Genomic DNA, 13,042 nt, shown 5'->3' with positions numbered 1-13,042 from the left:
GGGGAACTCACCTACACTACTGGTGGGAATGTAAATTAGTTGAACCATTGTGGAAAGCAATATGGAAGTTTCTCAAAAAACTAAAAATAGAAATACCATTTGACCCAGGAATTCCACTCCTAGGAATTTACCCTAAGAAAAAGGATCACAGATTCAAAAAGACATATGTACCCCTATGTTTACTGCAGCACTATTTATAATAGCCAAGAAATGGAAGCAACCTAAATGTCCATCAGTAGATGAATGGATAAAGAAGATGTGGTACATATACACAATGGAATATTATTCAGCCATAAGAAGAAAACAAATCCTACCATTTCCAACATCATGGATGGAGCTAGAGGGTATTACGCTCAGTGAAATAGCCAGACAGAGAAAGTCAAGTACCAAATGATTTCACTCATCTGTGGAATATAAGAACAAAGCAAAAACTGAAGGAAAAAAACAGCAGCACACTCACAGAGCCCAAGAATGGACTAACATTTACCAAAGGGAAGGGGACTGGGGAGGATGGGTGGGAAGGGAGGGATAAGGTGAATAAGGGACATTGCAATTAGCACACATAATGTACGGGGGGTGCATGGGGAAGGCGGTATAGCATAGAGAAGACAAGTACTGATGACTCTATAGCATTTTAATATGTTGATGGACAGTGACTGTAATGGGATATGTGGTGGGTACTTGATAATGGGGGGAATCTAGTAACCACAATGTTGCTCATGTAATTCTATTTTAATGATATAAAAAAAAACTCTTAGAAGAAAACACAGGCAAAAGTCTCTTGAACATAAACATGAGCAACTTTTTCCTGAACATGTCTCCTTGGGTAAGGGACACAAAAGCAAAAATGAAGTGGGACTACATCAAACTAAAAAGCTTCTGTACAGCAAAGGACACCATCAATACAACAAAAAGGCATCCTACAGTACGGGAGAATATATTTGTAAATGATTCATGTGATAAAGGTTTAACATCCAAAATATTTAAAGAACTCATATGCCTCAACACCCAAAAAACAAAAATCTTGATCAAAAACTGGGGGGAGGACCTGAACAGAACACTTTCCCAAAGAAGAAATACAAATGGCCAATAGACACATGAAAAGATGCTCTACATTGTTAATCATTAGGGAAATGCAAATTAAAACAACAATGAGATGTCCCCTCACACCAGTTAGGACGCCCACTATCCAAAAGACAAGAAATAACAAGTGCTAGCAAGGGTCCGGAGAAATAGGAACCCTCCTACACTGCTGGTGGGACTGCAAATTGGTGCAACTGGTGTGGAAAGCAGTATGGAGGTTCCTCAAAAAAGCTAAATATAGAAATACCATTTGACACAGTCATTCCACTTCTAGGAATTTACCCAAAGAAAACAAAGTCCCTGATTCGAAAGATACATACACCCCTACATTTATCACCATACTGTTTGCAATAGCCAAGATATGGAAGCTACCTAAAGTGTCCATTCATAGATGAAGATGTGACACATATGTGGATTATTTAGCCATAAAAAGAAAAGAAATCCTGTCATTTACAACACTATGGATGGTTCTAGAGAGTATTATGCTCAGTGAAATAAGCCAGATGAAGAAAGACAAATACCATATGATTTCACTTATTTGTGGAATATAAAAAAAAGCAAAACAGAAGGAACAAAACAGCATTAGACTCATAAATACTGAGAAGTGACTAGTGGTTACTAGGAGGAGGAGGAGTGGGGTGGGAAGAGGGGGAGGGGGACTGTTGAACCACTGTGATGTAAGTTTAAAAATAATAAAAAAAAATTAGATAGAATTAAAATATTAAGGAGCTCAATTACCACATGACTATATGTGGAAGTTAAAAAAACATTTAACCAAAAGCATACATGAAAATAATCACAGAATAGGAAGCAGTCCCAAGACATTGTGGCCCTAAGCACTACAAACACTCTAACAAAATTATAGAGACAATAATAGTAGTAACCACCAAGAATCATTAAACGTGTACTCAGCAATGACTTATCTTCAGTACATTTCAGATTCTGTCTAGTCCATGACCCAGACCCAAATTTAGATATATAGGAAAAGTAATAATGGGAAAAATAGAAAAGTTTCTATAAAAGGTCTTTTACCTGATCAGAACAGCAGAGATTCATTAATGCCCATGACTAAAAAGGATCGATGATTTTATCCATTTTATAGAAAAGGGAGAAATCTCTAGAAGATTCCAAGTCTACCTTTTTACATCTACTTGCTAAAACGAAGAGTTAAGAAATCATTTAGGTATGCTTGCATATCAACATTTTTGAAATACGCTGGAAGAAGCTACTCAAAATGCTGCCTAAGCTTTCTCTTAATATAAAGAGTATTGAGGAAATACTATAACATTTCTAAAATGTACAGCCAACACATAAGATTAAAACAGAAGTTATAAGCATTATACTTTGAGGTGACATTAAATTCAGATTCACAAAAAAGAAATAACACTTAAACTGGGATAAGAAAAGCTATATTCTAAAATGTACATTGGTCAAAATTATGCTAACTGAATCCTCCCACGTTCAAGGCCAAGGTTATACTGTGGATAAGTAGTGTTTCTCAAAATAAAGAAATGAAATAATATACATATCAGTGTAATACCTCAAATTAAATAGAGAAAGTGAAAAACATTTCTAGAATCCACAATGAAGAACTTGTATGCTGAATGAAATATAAAACGAATGTAGAATGCATTCACCTTTAAGGCAAAGCAACAAAGAGGATGGGGGAGAAACAAGGAAAAAAATCAACTTGTAAATGGAGCAATTTTTTTTAAGGCCAATGTCATAAGTCAAAAAAGAAAATTATAAGCTAGAGAGTTCTTCTGAAGAACTGTAGATTTAATAAAACTATAAGCAAAACCTATTATATGCAATTTGATCCAGATGGAAAGCAACACAAAGAATAAGCAGAGTAAGTCTCGTAGCCAAATGAGTATCTCATGAAAAGTAAACTGGTGCCATCTCCATCACAAAGTCTGGGGATGAGTTTAAGAAAAAAAAACTATTTTGAGAACAAATAAAAATTTATGTTTACCTGATATTGTGGCTACTCTCAGGAAAACTTAATAGCTTCCCTCCATCTCTAGTATATTTGTGCTCTGGTGCTCAAAAAATAGGATGTCAAATTAAGAGCCCAGGGAAGTTAGTTACAGAAACAAGGGCACAGAAGGCAAACTTTAAACATTTTTAAGCTATCCCACTTTTCTTGTCTTTTTTTTTCTTCAAGAAACTATGGAGACAGTTTGCCAACTTGCTACCTGTTCAAAACTGGACAAGTCACTCATTCTCTTTATCTAAAGTTCCTCCTCTGTAAAATGGGCATAATAACTTCACAGGGTTTTTGTGAGGACTAAGTAATTTAATATTTAAATATTTGTTAAATAAAAGTTAAATATTTATTAGCCCAACCATATGTTATGCTTTGAGTTAATAAAGACAATGCAAAAGGATGCCTGTTTTTAGAAAAGCTTTGTGATGGAGATGAAGAAACAATGATTATAAAACAATAATAATGTGCTAAAATGGAGATGAGCAAAGGTTTACTTGAGTACAGAAAGAGGCCATTTAACTTTGCCACATCCTCATTCAGACCCAGAGTGTTCACAATGATGCCCTTCCTCACAGGAAGTAAACTTGCTGACAAAATTTACCCAACTCCCATGAGGGTAAATGAGAAAGGGCCTACCTTTGTTTAGCTAAGAGAAGCCTGTCACAAAGAACAAATTAGACATCACAGGTAACAAGGTGACAATCTCCACTTGGAACTCAAAAAGAAACTTATTTTTTCCCTCTCTACGTTCAAATGTCAGGGTCTACAAGTGTCCTCAATATCACTTTCACTGTATATAAAATATAATCTAAAGCTTGACCACCAGGCGCTTCCAGAAAACATGGTTTTAAAATTTTCTCATGATTAAGTCAAAATGAAAATTCAAAAGTGTCTCTTTTTGAGGGTATACTCTCTCCATACACTTGGCCAATATTTTCATTCTAGCCTTTGTGATTTTTTTAGTTTTGCCCCTCAAGGTTAAGGTTAAGAGAGGCAGTGTTAAATATGATGGGCCTCTAGTGAAACCTCCAAAAATCACTAGCTTAAACATAAAACACTAATACCCAGTAAAGTTTTATTTCCCCCAACTTCAGAAGTAGATTTAAAAAAAGGCTTAGGCCCCCTTACCTAGATGTCTTTAGAGCACCCTAGTGACTATTTCTTGACTCTCAGTCTTTAGGTCACAAGATTCTACTCTAGCAATTGAAAGGCCCCTTTGCTTCCCCTCCAAAACCATTGCCAAATAGGTTGCTCTTCTTTTTTGTGCCTTCTAACAGACCCATGTCTTACAGAAAAGGGGAATGGAATTGCAAAAACAATGGTCAGAAATCTGATCTTCATGCTATAATTTTCTCTAGCTCATCTGAGATCCATAAGCAAGGACCACCTTAAAAACTGCCTGCCCTGTTTCCAAAAGGCAGGGAAAATTCAGGTAAACAATAATAATTAACTGCCATCTTGCTCTGCCTCATTTTATAGCCCAGGTCTTCAGAAAACAAAAGAAAATATTTCAAATGAGAATATAAATAAAATATTCATATTTTGACCATTTCTTATAAATGTGACTTCAAATAAAGAATGTTAAAAGTCTAAGATATACCACATTTCAGCAAAATTATTCCTCTTTCCAATTAAAAAAAAAAAACTTTTCCATATGTCCAGTCTTTAGGTTCAAAACTGGAGTTTTCTTGGCCAAAACTCTTAAACCATATGAGACAGCTGTCTCTAGACTGGACAGCAACAGTTCTTTAAAAGGGTTGCAAGAGACCATTCAGGACCTGATACAATTCAAACGGGGAGGATAACATTTTAGTATATTATCCATATTTTAATGCTTTATTATATTATCCATATTTAAATGACTTTTACCCTATTACAGTTTCTTTGTACACTGTTTTAATATGTAAGGCTTATCTTTATCTATCTGAAGATTTAAACTCATGTGAATAAGAAAAACACATCAAGTGTTTTTAGAGGACAATAAGGAAGCCTTTAGAGCTTGGTTCACATCATAACTGGTAGCGTTCTAAGCATTCACTTTATTACATAATATATACCACGTGTATAAATGTTTACATACAGACACTATCATATATATTTATGTGATTAACACATTCACACAAACATAAAATCATGTGAAATATTCCAGCTTTCTCCAGTTAAAGTTTGTAAGTCACTAAGTCACTTTTATTGTTCTAAAAATGTAAACATGATTTAGGAAAGGTTCATTAGAGTTTTCAGCCCACTTGATTTTCTTCATTAAGCAATAGAGCAGTGACTTTTCTTTACCATTCCTGCAGTGCTTTCATATAACCAGGAGCTTTCCCACTGACCCCATAGCTTGCTTCAAGGAATTTTTCCTGCCCTCTGGGCCCCAGGAACAGGATAGGAAAAGGAAAGAGGGAAGTAAATGACATCACCTCAATTACATGGTATATTTGCATGTTTTAAGACAATATTATATACTGGGGGACTATTCAAGAAAAAGGGAAATGACTGTTGACATCTTGCTGATCTATTAAAGGTAAAAATAAAGACGCTTACCTGTTGTTCCTGTATTCTAGCAGCACCAAGTTCTGAGAGAGACATGGTGAGTTTCTCTTGCTGCTCTGATAGATATTTCTGGTAGAGGCTTAGAAGTTCTTGGCATTCTCTATACTGTAGCTGAAGAGGTGAGATTGAAAATTAAGGGAAAAAAGCTAATCAACTGATTAAAGCTGCATTCACCAATGTTTTTCAGATTCCAATAAACAAAACAGAGACAGAAATATAACCATCTTGGGTAAGAGTGCAAGTAAGTATAGTCATCAGATGAACATGGTATATGTATCCACCAAAAAATCATGAAACAATAATTCACAAAGAGAGTAGCAATGGCAATCCGATTTGAGAAGAAACTTATCAAACCTTTATAGTTGAGTAAATAAAAATACATATGCAAATGAATGAAGTTGGACCCCTACCTCATACCATATACAAAAAACTAACAAAAAATGAATCATTGACCTAAATGTAAAAGCTGAAACTATAACACTCATAGAAAACAAACTTTGTGATCTTAGATTAGGCAACAGTCACCTATAAGCACAGCAATCAAATAAAAATAAATTGGACTTCAAAATTAAAAACTTTAGAAAACAAAATCTGATTAGAAAAGATACATGCATTTCTATGTTCACTGCCACATTATTTACAATAGCCAAAACATGGAAGCAATAGATGAATGGATAAAGATGTGGTACATATATACCAAGGGATATTATTCAGCCATGAAAAAGAAAGCTATCTTGCCATTTGTAACAACATGGATGGACCTAGAGTATGCTAAGTGAAATAAGCCAGGCAGAGAAAGACAAATGAATTAAAACAAAACAAAACAAAACAAAACAAAATGAGCAAAACAGCTGTAGGCTCATAGACACTGAGTAATGACTGGTGGTTACCATGGGGGAGGGGTTGAGATGGGTGGGTGAAATAGGTGAAAGGGATAAAGAGGTACAGAATCTCAATAATACTAGTCACAGGGATGAATGTACACCATAGAGAATACAGTCAATAATTCTCTAACATCTTCCTGTGTTGATAGATAGCAGCTATACTAGTTGGGGCTAGCATTCAATAATGTAGATAACTGTTTAAAAATAAGATACTCAATGTCATTAGCCATTAGGGAAATACAAATCACAACCACAATATGAGATGCCACTACATCTACTAGAATGCCTGCAATCAAAGAGACTGGTAATAACAATCACTGACGAAGATGTGGAGAAATCAGAACCCTCCTATAAAGCTATGGGAATGTAAACTGGTGCTGCTGATTTGGAAAATTTAGCAGTGCCTCAAAAAGTTAGACAAAGTTATCAAATCACTCAGCAATTCTACTTCTAGGTACCTGTCCAAGAGAATCAAAAATATATGTCCACAGAGAAACTTGTACTTGCATATTCAAAGCAACATTATTTCTATCAGTGAAAATAGAAAAAGTGAAGACAATGCAAATGCCATTAAATGATAAAATGATAACCTAAATGTGGTATATCTATGCAACAGAATATTATTCAACCATAAAAATAAACATTGTATTGCTACATGCAACAATATGACTATATCTTTAATACATTTTGCTGAAGAAGCCAGACACAAAATGCCACATGTTGTATGATTTCATGGACACTATTACTGATATGGGTTTTTTTTAAGTACCTTCTCGCATAAGCCAGGAGAAAGAACACTCAGTTTTAAGCATATTAGACCACAAATACAAGTTACATTCATCTATGTCCACTTTCTGTCCTCTTCTCCAATTTTCTGAAATACCTACTATACGAAAAAGCTGGGGGGGTGGGCGGGGAAATGCCCAGAATAGGAAAATCCACCTGGACATTAGTGGTTGCCAGTGGCCAGGACAGGGAAATACAGAGCAACTGTTAATGGATACAAGTTTGGGGTACACGTAATGCCCATGCTCTGGAATGACTATGTTCATACAGTAATTGTATACTTGAAAAGGGTGGATTTTATTGTATGTGAATTATATCTCAATAAAGCTGTTACAAAAACAAATGCAAAGTAATGATACTATTCTGGTAAAAAAAAAAGTTACTGCCTAATTTACAAAGAAAGTTCTAACTACATTAAATATAAAGGTATTAGAATTAGATTTTTGTCTTGTTTTGTTTTGCATAGTATCAGTGAAGTCAGTGTTTCATCAATGAAACTACCGTCAGAAAATTTTCTGCGTATATACTTCCCCACATTTTTTACAGTCTAGTATGAGGAACATAACCTAACTTGGGGTACTCACTTCCACCGCTCCTTAACTTGTAAAGTGCTGAAGATGAAGATATTAAAATGGAAAGGTCACCTAACTGTGTTAGATCAGACACCTGAGTGACAGATATTCTATCCAAGGAACTTCTGTTCCTTCTCAGTGTGGTTATTTCCTCCCCAGGCCCATTTTTCTCTCACATCATTTTTTAAATCCCCACCCCCCTTAATTATGTTTACTGTTGGAATAAAAATTATGTCCAATGAGATTATTCTGTATAAATACTTTTACAACAGTTCATCATGTTTAAGGGTTGGAACAGTATTTCTTAGATGTCAAAAATGGTGTCCAGTCTCAGTATTCCTTAACATTTTCAAAGCCGAATTATGGCTTCTGGGCAGATTTCTGTTCTAGTAACTTTTGCCAATTATGACTGAATAAATAACTAATTCCTTCATCATTCTCATTATTAACCTTTAAAAAAAAAAGGAACCAGAGATGGTTTGTAAAAAAGGAGCTTCACTTTCATTTTCATAATGAAAGGATAAGTTACTAAGCTTAAAGAATACATTAATAGCCTGTTGAATCTTAGTATTTTAAAATTGACAACAGAATGAGCAGTGATCTAAATAAGTTAATATGGTTTCTAAGTCAACCTATTTCAGACCAGGCTGGTTTTAAACTGCCATGCTTTCTGGGAGCAAACTGCAAAAGATGAGAATGATTGGTGGTGGTCCCAAGAGTTTCTGCCAGGTATGACGTATAGAAAAATAAATTTTTTATTCTAGCTGTTACCATAGTCAGTAATGTTTATAGTAGGTCAACTTATTAGCCTGGACAGAGAATATAAATTTTACTCTGGAAAAAGCCTGCACAATTATGCAACCTAAGAGTTAAATGTCAGCATTTGAAGACAAATTATAGGCAAATTCATTTAAACACATGCTATATGGCAGAACATAAAAAATAGGCAGTCCTATCTTTATCATTTTTTCTTTTGGTATCAATGTGCAGTTACTTGAACATTATGGGTACTAGACTCCCCCTATTATCAAGTCCCCACCTCATACCCCATTACAGCCACTGTCCATCAGAGTAGTAAGATGCTATAGAATCACTACTTGTCTTCTCTTGCTATACTGCCTTCCCCATGACCCCCCTACATTAGGTGTGCTAATCATAATGCCCCTTTTTCCCCCTTATCCCTCCCTTCCTACCCATCCTCCCCAGTCCCTTTCCCTTTGGGAACTGTTAGTCCATTCTTGGGTTCTGTGAGTCTCCTGCTGTTTTGTTCCTTCAGTTTTTCTTTGTTCTTATACTCCACATATGAGTGAAATCATTTGGTACTTGTCTTTCTCTGCCTGGCTTACTTCACTGAGCATAATACCCTCTAGCTCCATCCATATTGTTCCAAATGGTAGGATTTGTTTTCTTCTTTTGGCTGAATAATATTCCATTTTGTATATGTACATCTTTTTTATCCATTCATCTACTGATGGACACTTAGGTTGCTTCCATTTCTTGGCTATTGTAACTAGTGCTGTGATAAACATAGGGGTGCATATGTCTTTTTCAAACTGGGCTGCTTCATTCTTAGGGTAAATTCCTAGGAGTGGAATTCCTGGGTCAAATGGTATTTCTATTTGATTTTTTGAGGAACCTCCATACTGCTTTCCACAATGGTTGAACTAGTTTACATTCCCACCAGCAGTGTAGGAGGGTTCCCCTTTTTCCACATCCTTGCCAATATTTGTTGTTTGTCTTTTGGATGTTGGCCATCCTAACTGGTGTGAGGGGATATCTCATTGTGGTTTTAATTTGCATTCATCTGATTAGCGATGTGGAGCATCTTTTCATGTGCCTTTTGGCCATATGAATTTCTTCTTTGGAGAAGTGTCTGTTCAGCTCCTCTGTCCATATTTTAATTGGTTTATTTGCTTTTTCTTTGTTGAGGTGTGTGATCTCTTCATATAATTTGGATGTAAACCCGTTATTGGATATGTCATTTATGAATATATTCTCCCATACTGTACAATGTTTTTTTGTTCTTTTGATAGTGTCCTGTGCTGTACAGAAGCTTTTTAGTTTGATATAATCCCACTTGTTCATTTTTGCTTTTGTTTTCCTTGCCCAGGGACATATGTTTATGGAAGAAGTTGCTCATATTTATGTCCAAGAGATTTTTGCCTATGTTTTTTTCTAAGAGTTTTATGGTTTCATGACTTACGTTCAGGTCTTTGATCCATTTTGAGTTTACTTTTGTGTATGGCGTCAGACAATAATCCAGTTTCATTCTCTTACATGTGGCTGTCCAGTTTTGCCAACACCAGCTGTTGAAGAGGCTGTCATTTCTCCATTGTATATCCATGGCTCCTTTATCGTATATTAATTGACCATATAAGCTTAAGTTTATATCTGGGGTCTCTAGTCTGTCCCATTGGTGTATGGGTCTATTCCTGTGCCAGTACCAAATTGTCTTGATTACTGTGGCTTTGTAGTAGGAGCTTAAAGTCAGGCAATATAATCTCCCCCGGCTTTATTCTTCTTTCTCAAGACTGCTTTGGCTACTTGGGGTCTTTTGTGGTTCCATATGAACTTTAGAACTATTTGCTCTAGTTCATTGAAGAATGCTGTAGGTATTTTGATAGGGACTGCATTGAATCTGTAGATTGTTTTAGGCAGGATGGCCATTTTGACAATATTATTTTTCCTAGCCAAGAGCATGGGATGAATTTCCATTTATTAGTGTCCTCTTCTCTTAGTAGTGTCTTTTAGTTTTCAGGGTATAGGTCTTTCACTTCCTTGGTTAGGTTCATCATTTTTTTAATATGTGACTTGATTCACCAGATTTTGAAATGCCCTTTTCCTGGAAAACCCAAAATATATGTCCACACAATACAGTAATTTTCCTTCCTCCATAGCACAAGACTTCAACCCTCCATCTGGAAAGGCAGATTTATGCAAGGAAAATGTGGATAAAATACCTTCTGATTTGGGGGAGGGAGAATAATGAGAAAGAAGATATATTGAATTCAATTCTGGCCAAATGACAGAAAAAAACGCAAGTTATAGAAAAGCCAACCTGAGGGAAGGTGTTCAGCAAACCTTATCAGGAGTCAAACACACCAGTATCTGCCTAACCACCATTTATGAACTGAGAGTAACTGCAGTCATTACGACTTCATCAAAGAATTAAATCTTCATAACACAAATGAATATAAATATTAAGCAAGATCTTATCAAAACCTAAACATCAAATTAATTCACTGAAATGGCTGCTGGAAATGGTCATTATGCAAAGCTTGAAGTCGCAATTCCAAAACAGAGGAAAATAAAAGATCAAAGCATTATGAATAGGGAAACGAAAGAATAAAAAGTCTGAGAGAAAAATCAGAGGTGGAGGGAGAATGAACAGAGTATACTACTACTATAGTAAGGACAGAATCTACTACTAGTAGGCTGCCAAAGTATTAAGTGATTGCCAGAAAAATCTGTACAATTCACAGTGATTCTTCAGCTGGAAGAATTTCTCTGGTGTAGCAAAGACCACCCCACGATTCCATCACATCCTTGCTCTGGATATCTGGGATACGAATCTGGTACTTAGTAACACTAGTCTAATAGAGAACTAAATGAAGGGAGGTCTCCATGACAAGAGAAAAGGGGGAATCTACACTTTTTTAAAATTCTTCTTTTTTGGAACTAAGACTCCTTGGAAAACACGGCAGACTCCCAGGTAGGGGAAGTACAAAATAAACCTGAAATATTTTGTGATGCTACAATGCAAGAAAGTGTTCAAAGACAAATAGATGAGAGCTTGTCAAAAGGAATAGGAGCAATGCTGAAGGGGACTCTTATTAACAAATTTGGGATAATCTGAGCATCAGAATGAATTATGCTAATTAATAGCAAACTGAACAAATAAAAATTCACCAGTTCATAGTGATACCTCAAAAGGAAAGAAAAGAGTGAAAAGGGGAAAAGTGAAGCCCTTCTTTGCAGTAAAATACTAGCTAATTACTTAGAAGGAATGGTCAAATTTTAAAAATCACCATTTTATAGCCCCCAATGTAATAACTAATTCAGGCAAGGATCATTAATGGATTCAGGCAAGGATTAATGAAATGAGTAGGTAAAAGGTTAATTAATAAAATATTCATGAGGTGTCAAGATTAGTTACTTACAGCAAAGAAAAAACTCCACCTTTAAATGGTGAGATCTGGTAGTCATCACCCAAAGTGAATTATTTAGGATCACTAATAGTGGTGAAACCAGAAATCATCTATCTCCTAATTTATATGAAGTAGGCAACATAACTTATGAAATATTCTTGCCAAATATGTTTTACCTGAATCTAATTAAAATCTGTAAAGCTTATTCCCATTTCACAGGAATTGGAAGAAATAAAGGAGTAAGTTAAATTATACCATAAACAAATAATCAAAGAAACCTGAAATGTGGGAGATTTTGCAAAACATTTAGTCTAAACTCTTCAAAAGTCACTATCATGGGAGAAAGGAGTTAACAGTAAGAGACCTATTACAGATTAAGAGATCAAAAGTACAACCAAATGCAACCCATGAACCATGACTGGATCCTGGCTTAGGGAAAAAATAGCTATCAACAACATTCTTGGGATAATTAGGGAAAATGAAACATTGACTGAACAGTTGATATTATGGATTTACTGCTAATAATGTGGTTTATAAAGAGAAGTTCTTTTTCTTGGGAGATGATTGTGAAGTATTAAGGGGTCACATATGACACTAGGTTCCGAAAAAAATGAGCAAATTAATTTCTTTGTATGTAAGCAAATAAATTTATATAAGTTTATGTATTTATAATATAAACATTTATATGTAATTTTATGATATACATTATAAAATAAATTATATTCATACTTATATGCAGAAAAAATATATATACATATATATGAGGAAAAGAAAGTATAGAAAAAATGTCAATAACTATGGAATCCAGGTAGCAGATATATGGTGATTCACTGCACTATTCTGTCAACTTGTCTATATATTAGGAAACTGTCATAATAAAATGTTGCAAAAACACTTTCATTTGTGTTTTTTATGTTTTCTTTCTACTACAAACATACCTTAGAGATATTGTGGGTTTGGTTCTGGACCACTGCAGTAAAGCAAATATTGAAATAAATTGAGTAAAATGAGTTTTTTTTGTTTCCC

General features: G+C 35.0%; 1 protein-coding gene across 7 annotated transcripts in view; it reads right to left on the bottom strand.

The window, feature by feature from the left end:
* The window catches only part of KIAA1328 (KIAA1328 ortholog), a 336,759-nt gene that overhangs the window by 227,249 nt on the left and 96,468 nt on the right, over positions 1-13,042 (bottom strand). For 6 of the 7 annotated variants that reach the window (XM_036884986.2, XM_036884987.2, XM_057504133.1 and 3 more), the window contains one exon: positions 5,618-5,745. In XM_036884986.2, coding sequence (XP_036740881.2) covers positions 5,618-5,745 — 128 coding nt within the window. The remainder of the gene's footprint in view (positions 1-5,617; positions 5,746-13,042) is intronic. The other variant, XM_057504134.1, reaches the window with a different exon arrangement.

The sequence above is a fragment of the Manis pentadactyla genome, chromosome 6 (assembly GCF_030020395.1).
Source record: "Manis pentadactyla isolate mManPen7 chromosome 6, mManPen7.hap1, whole genome shotgun sequence".
Classification (NCBI taxonomy): Eukaryota; Metazoa; Chordata; class Mammalia; order Pholidota; family Manidae; genus Manis; species Manis pentadactyla.
This window is presented reverse-complemented; position numbering and strand designations above follow the sequence as displayed.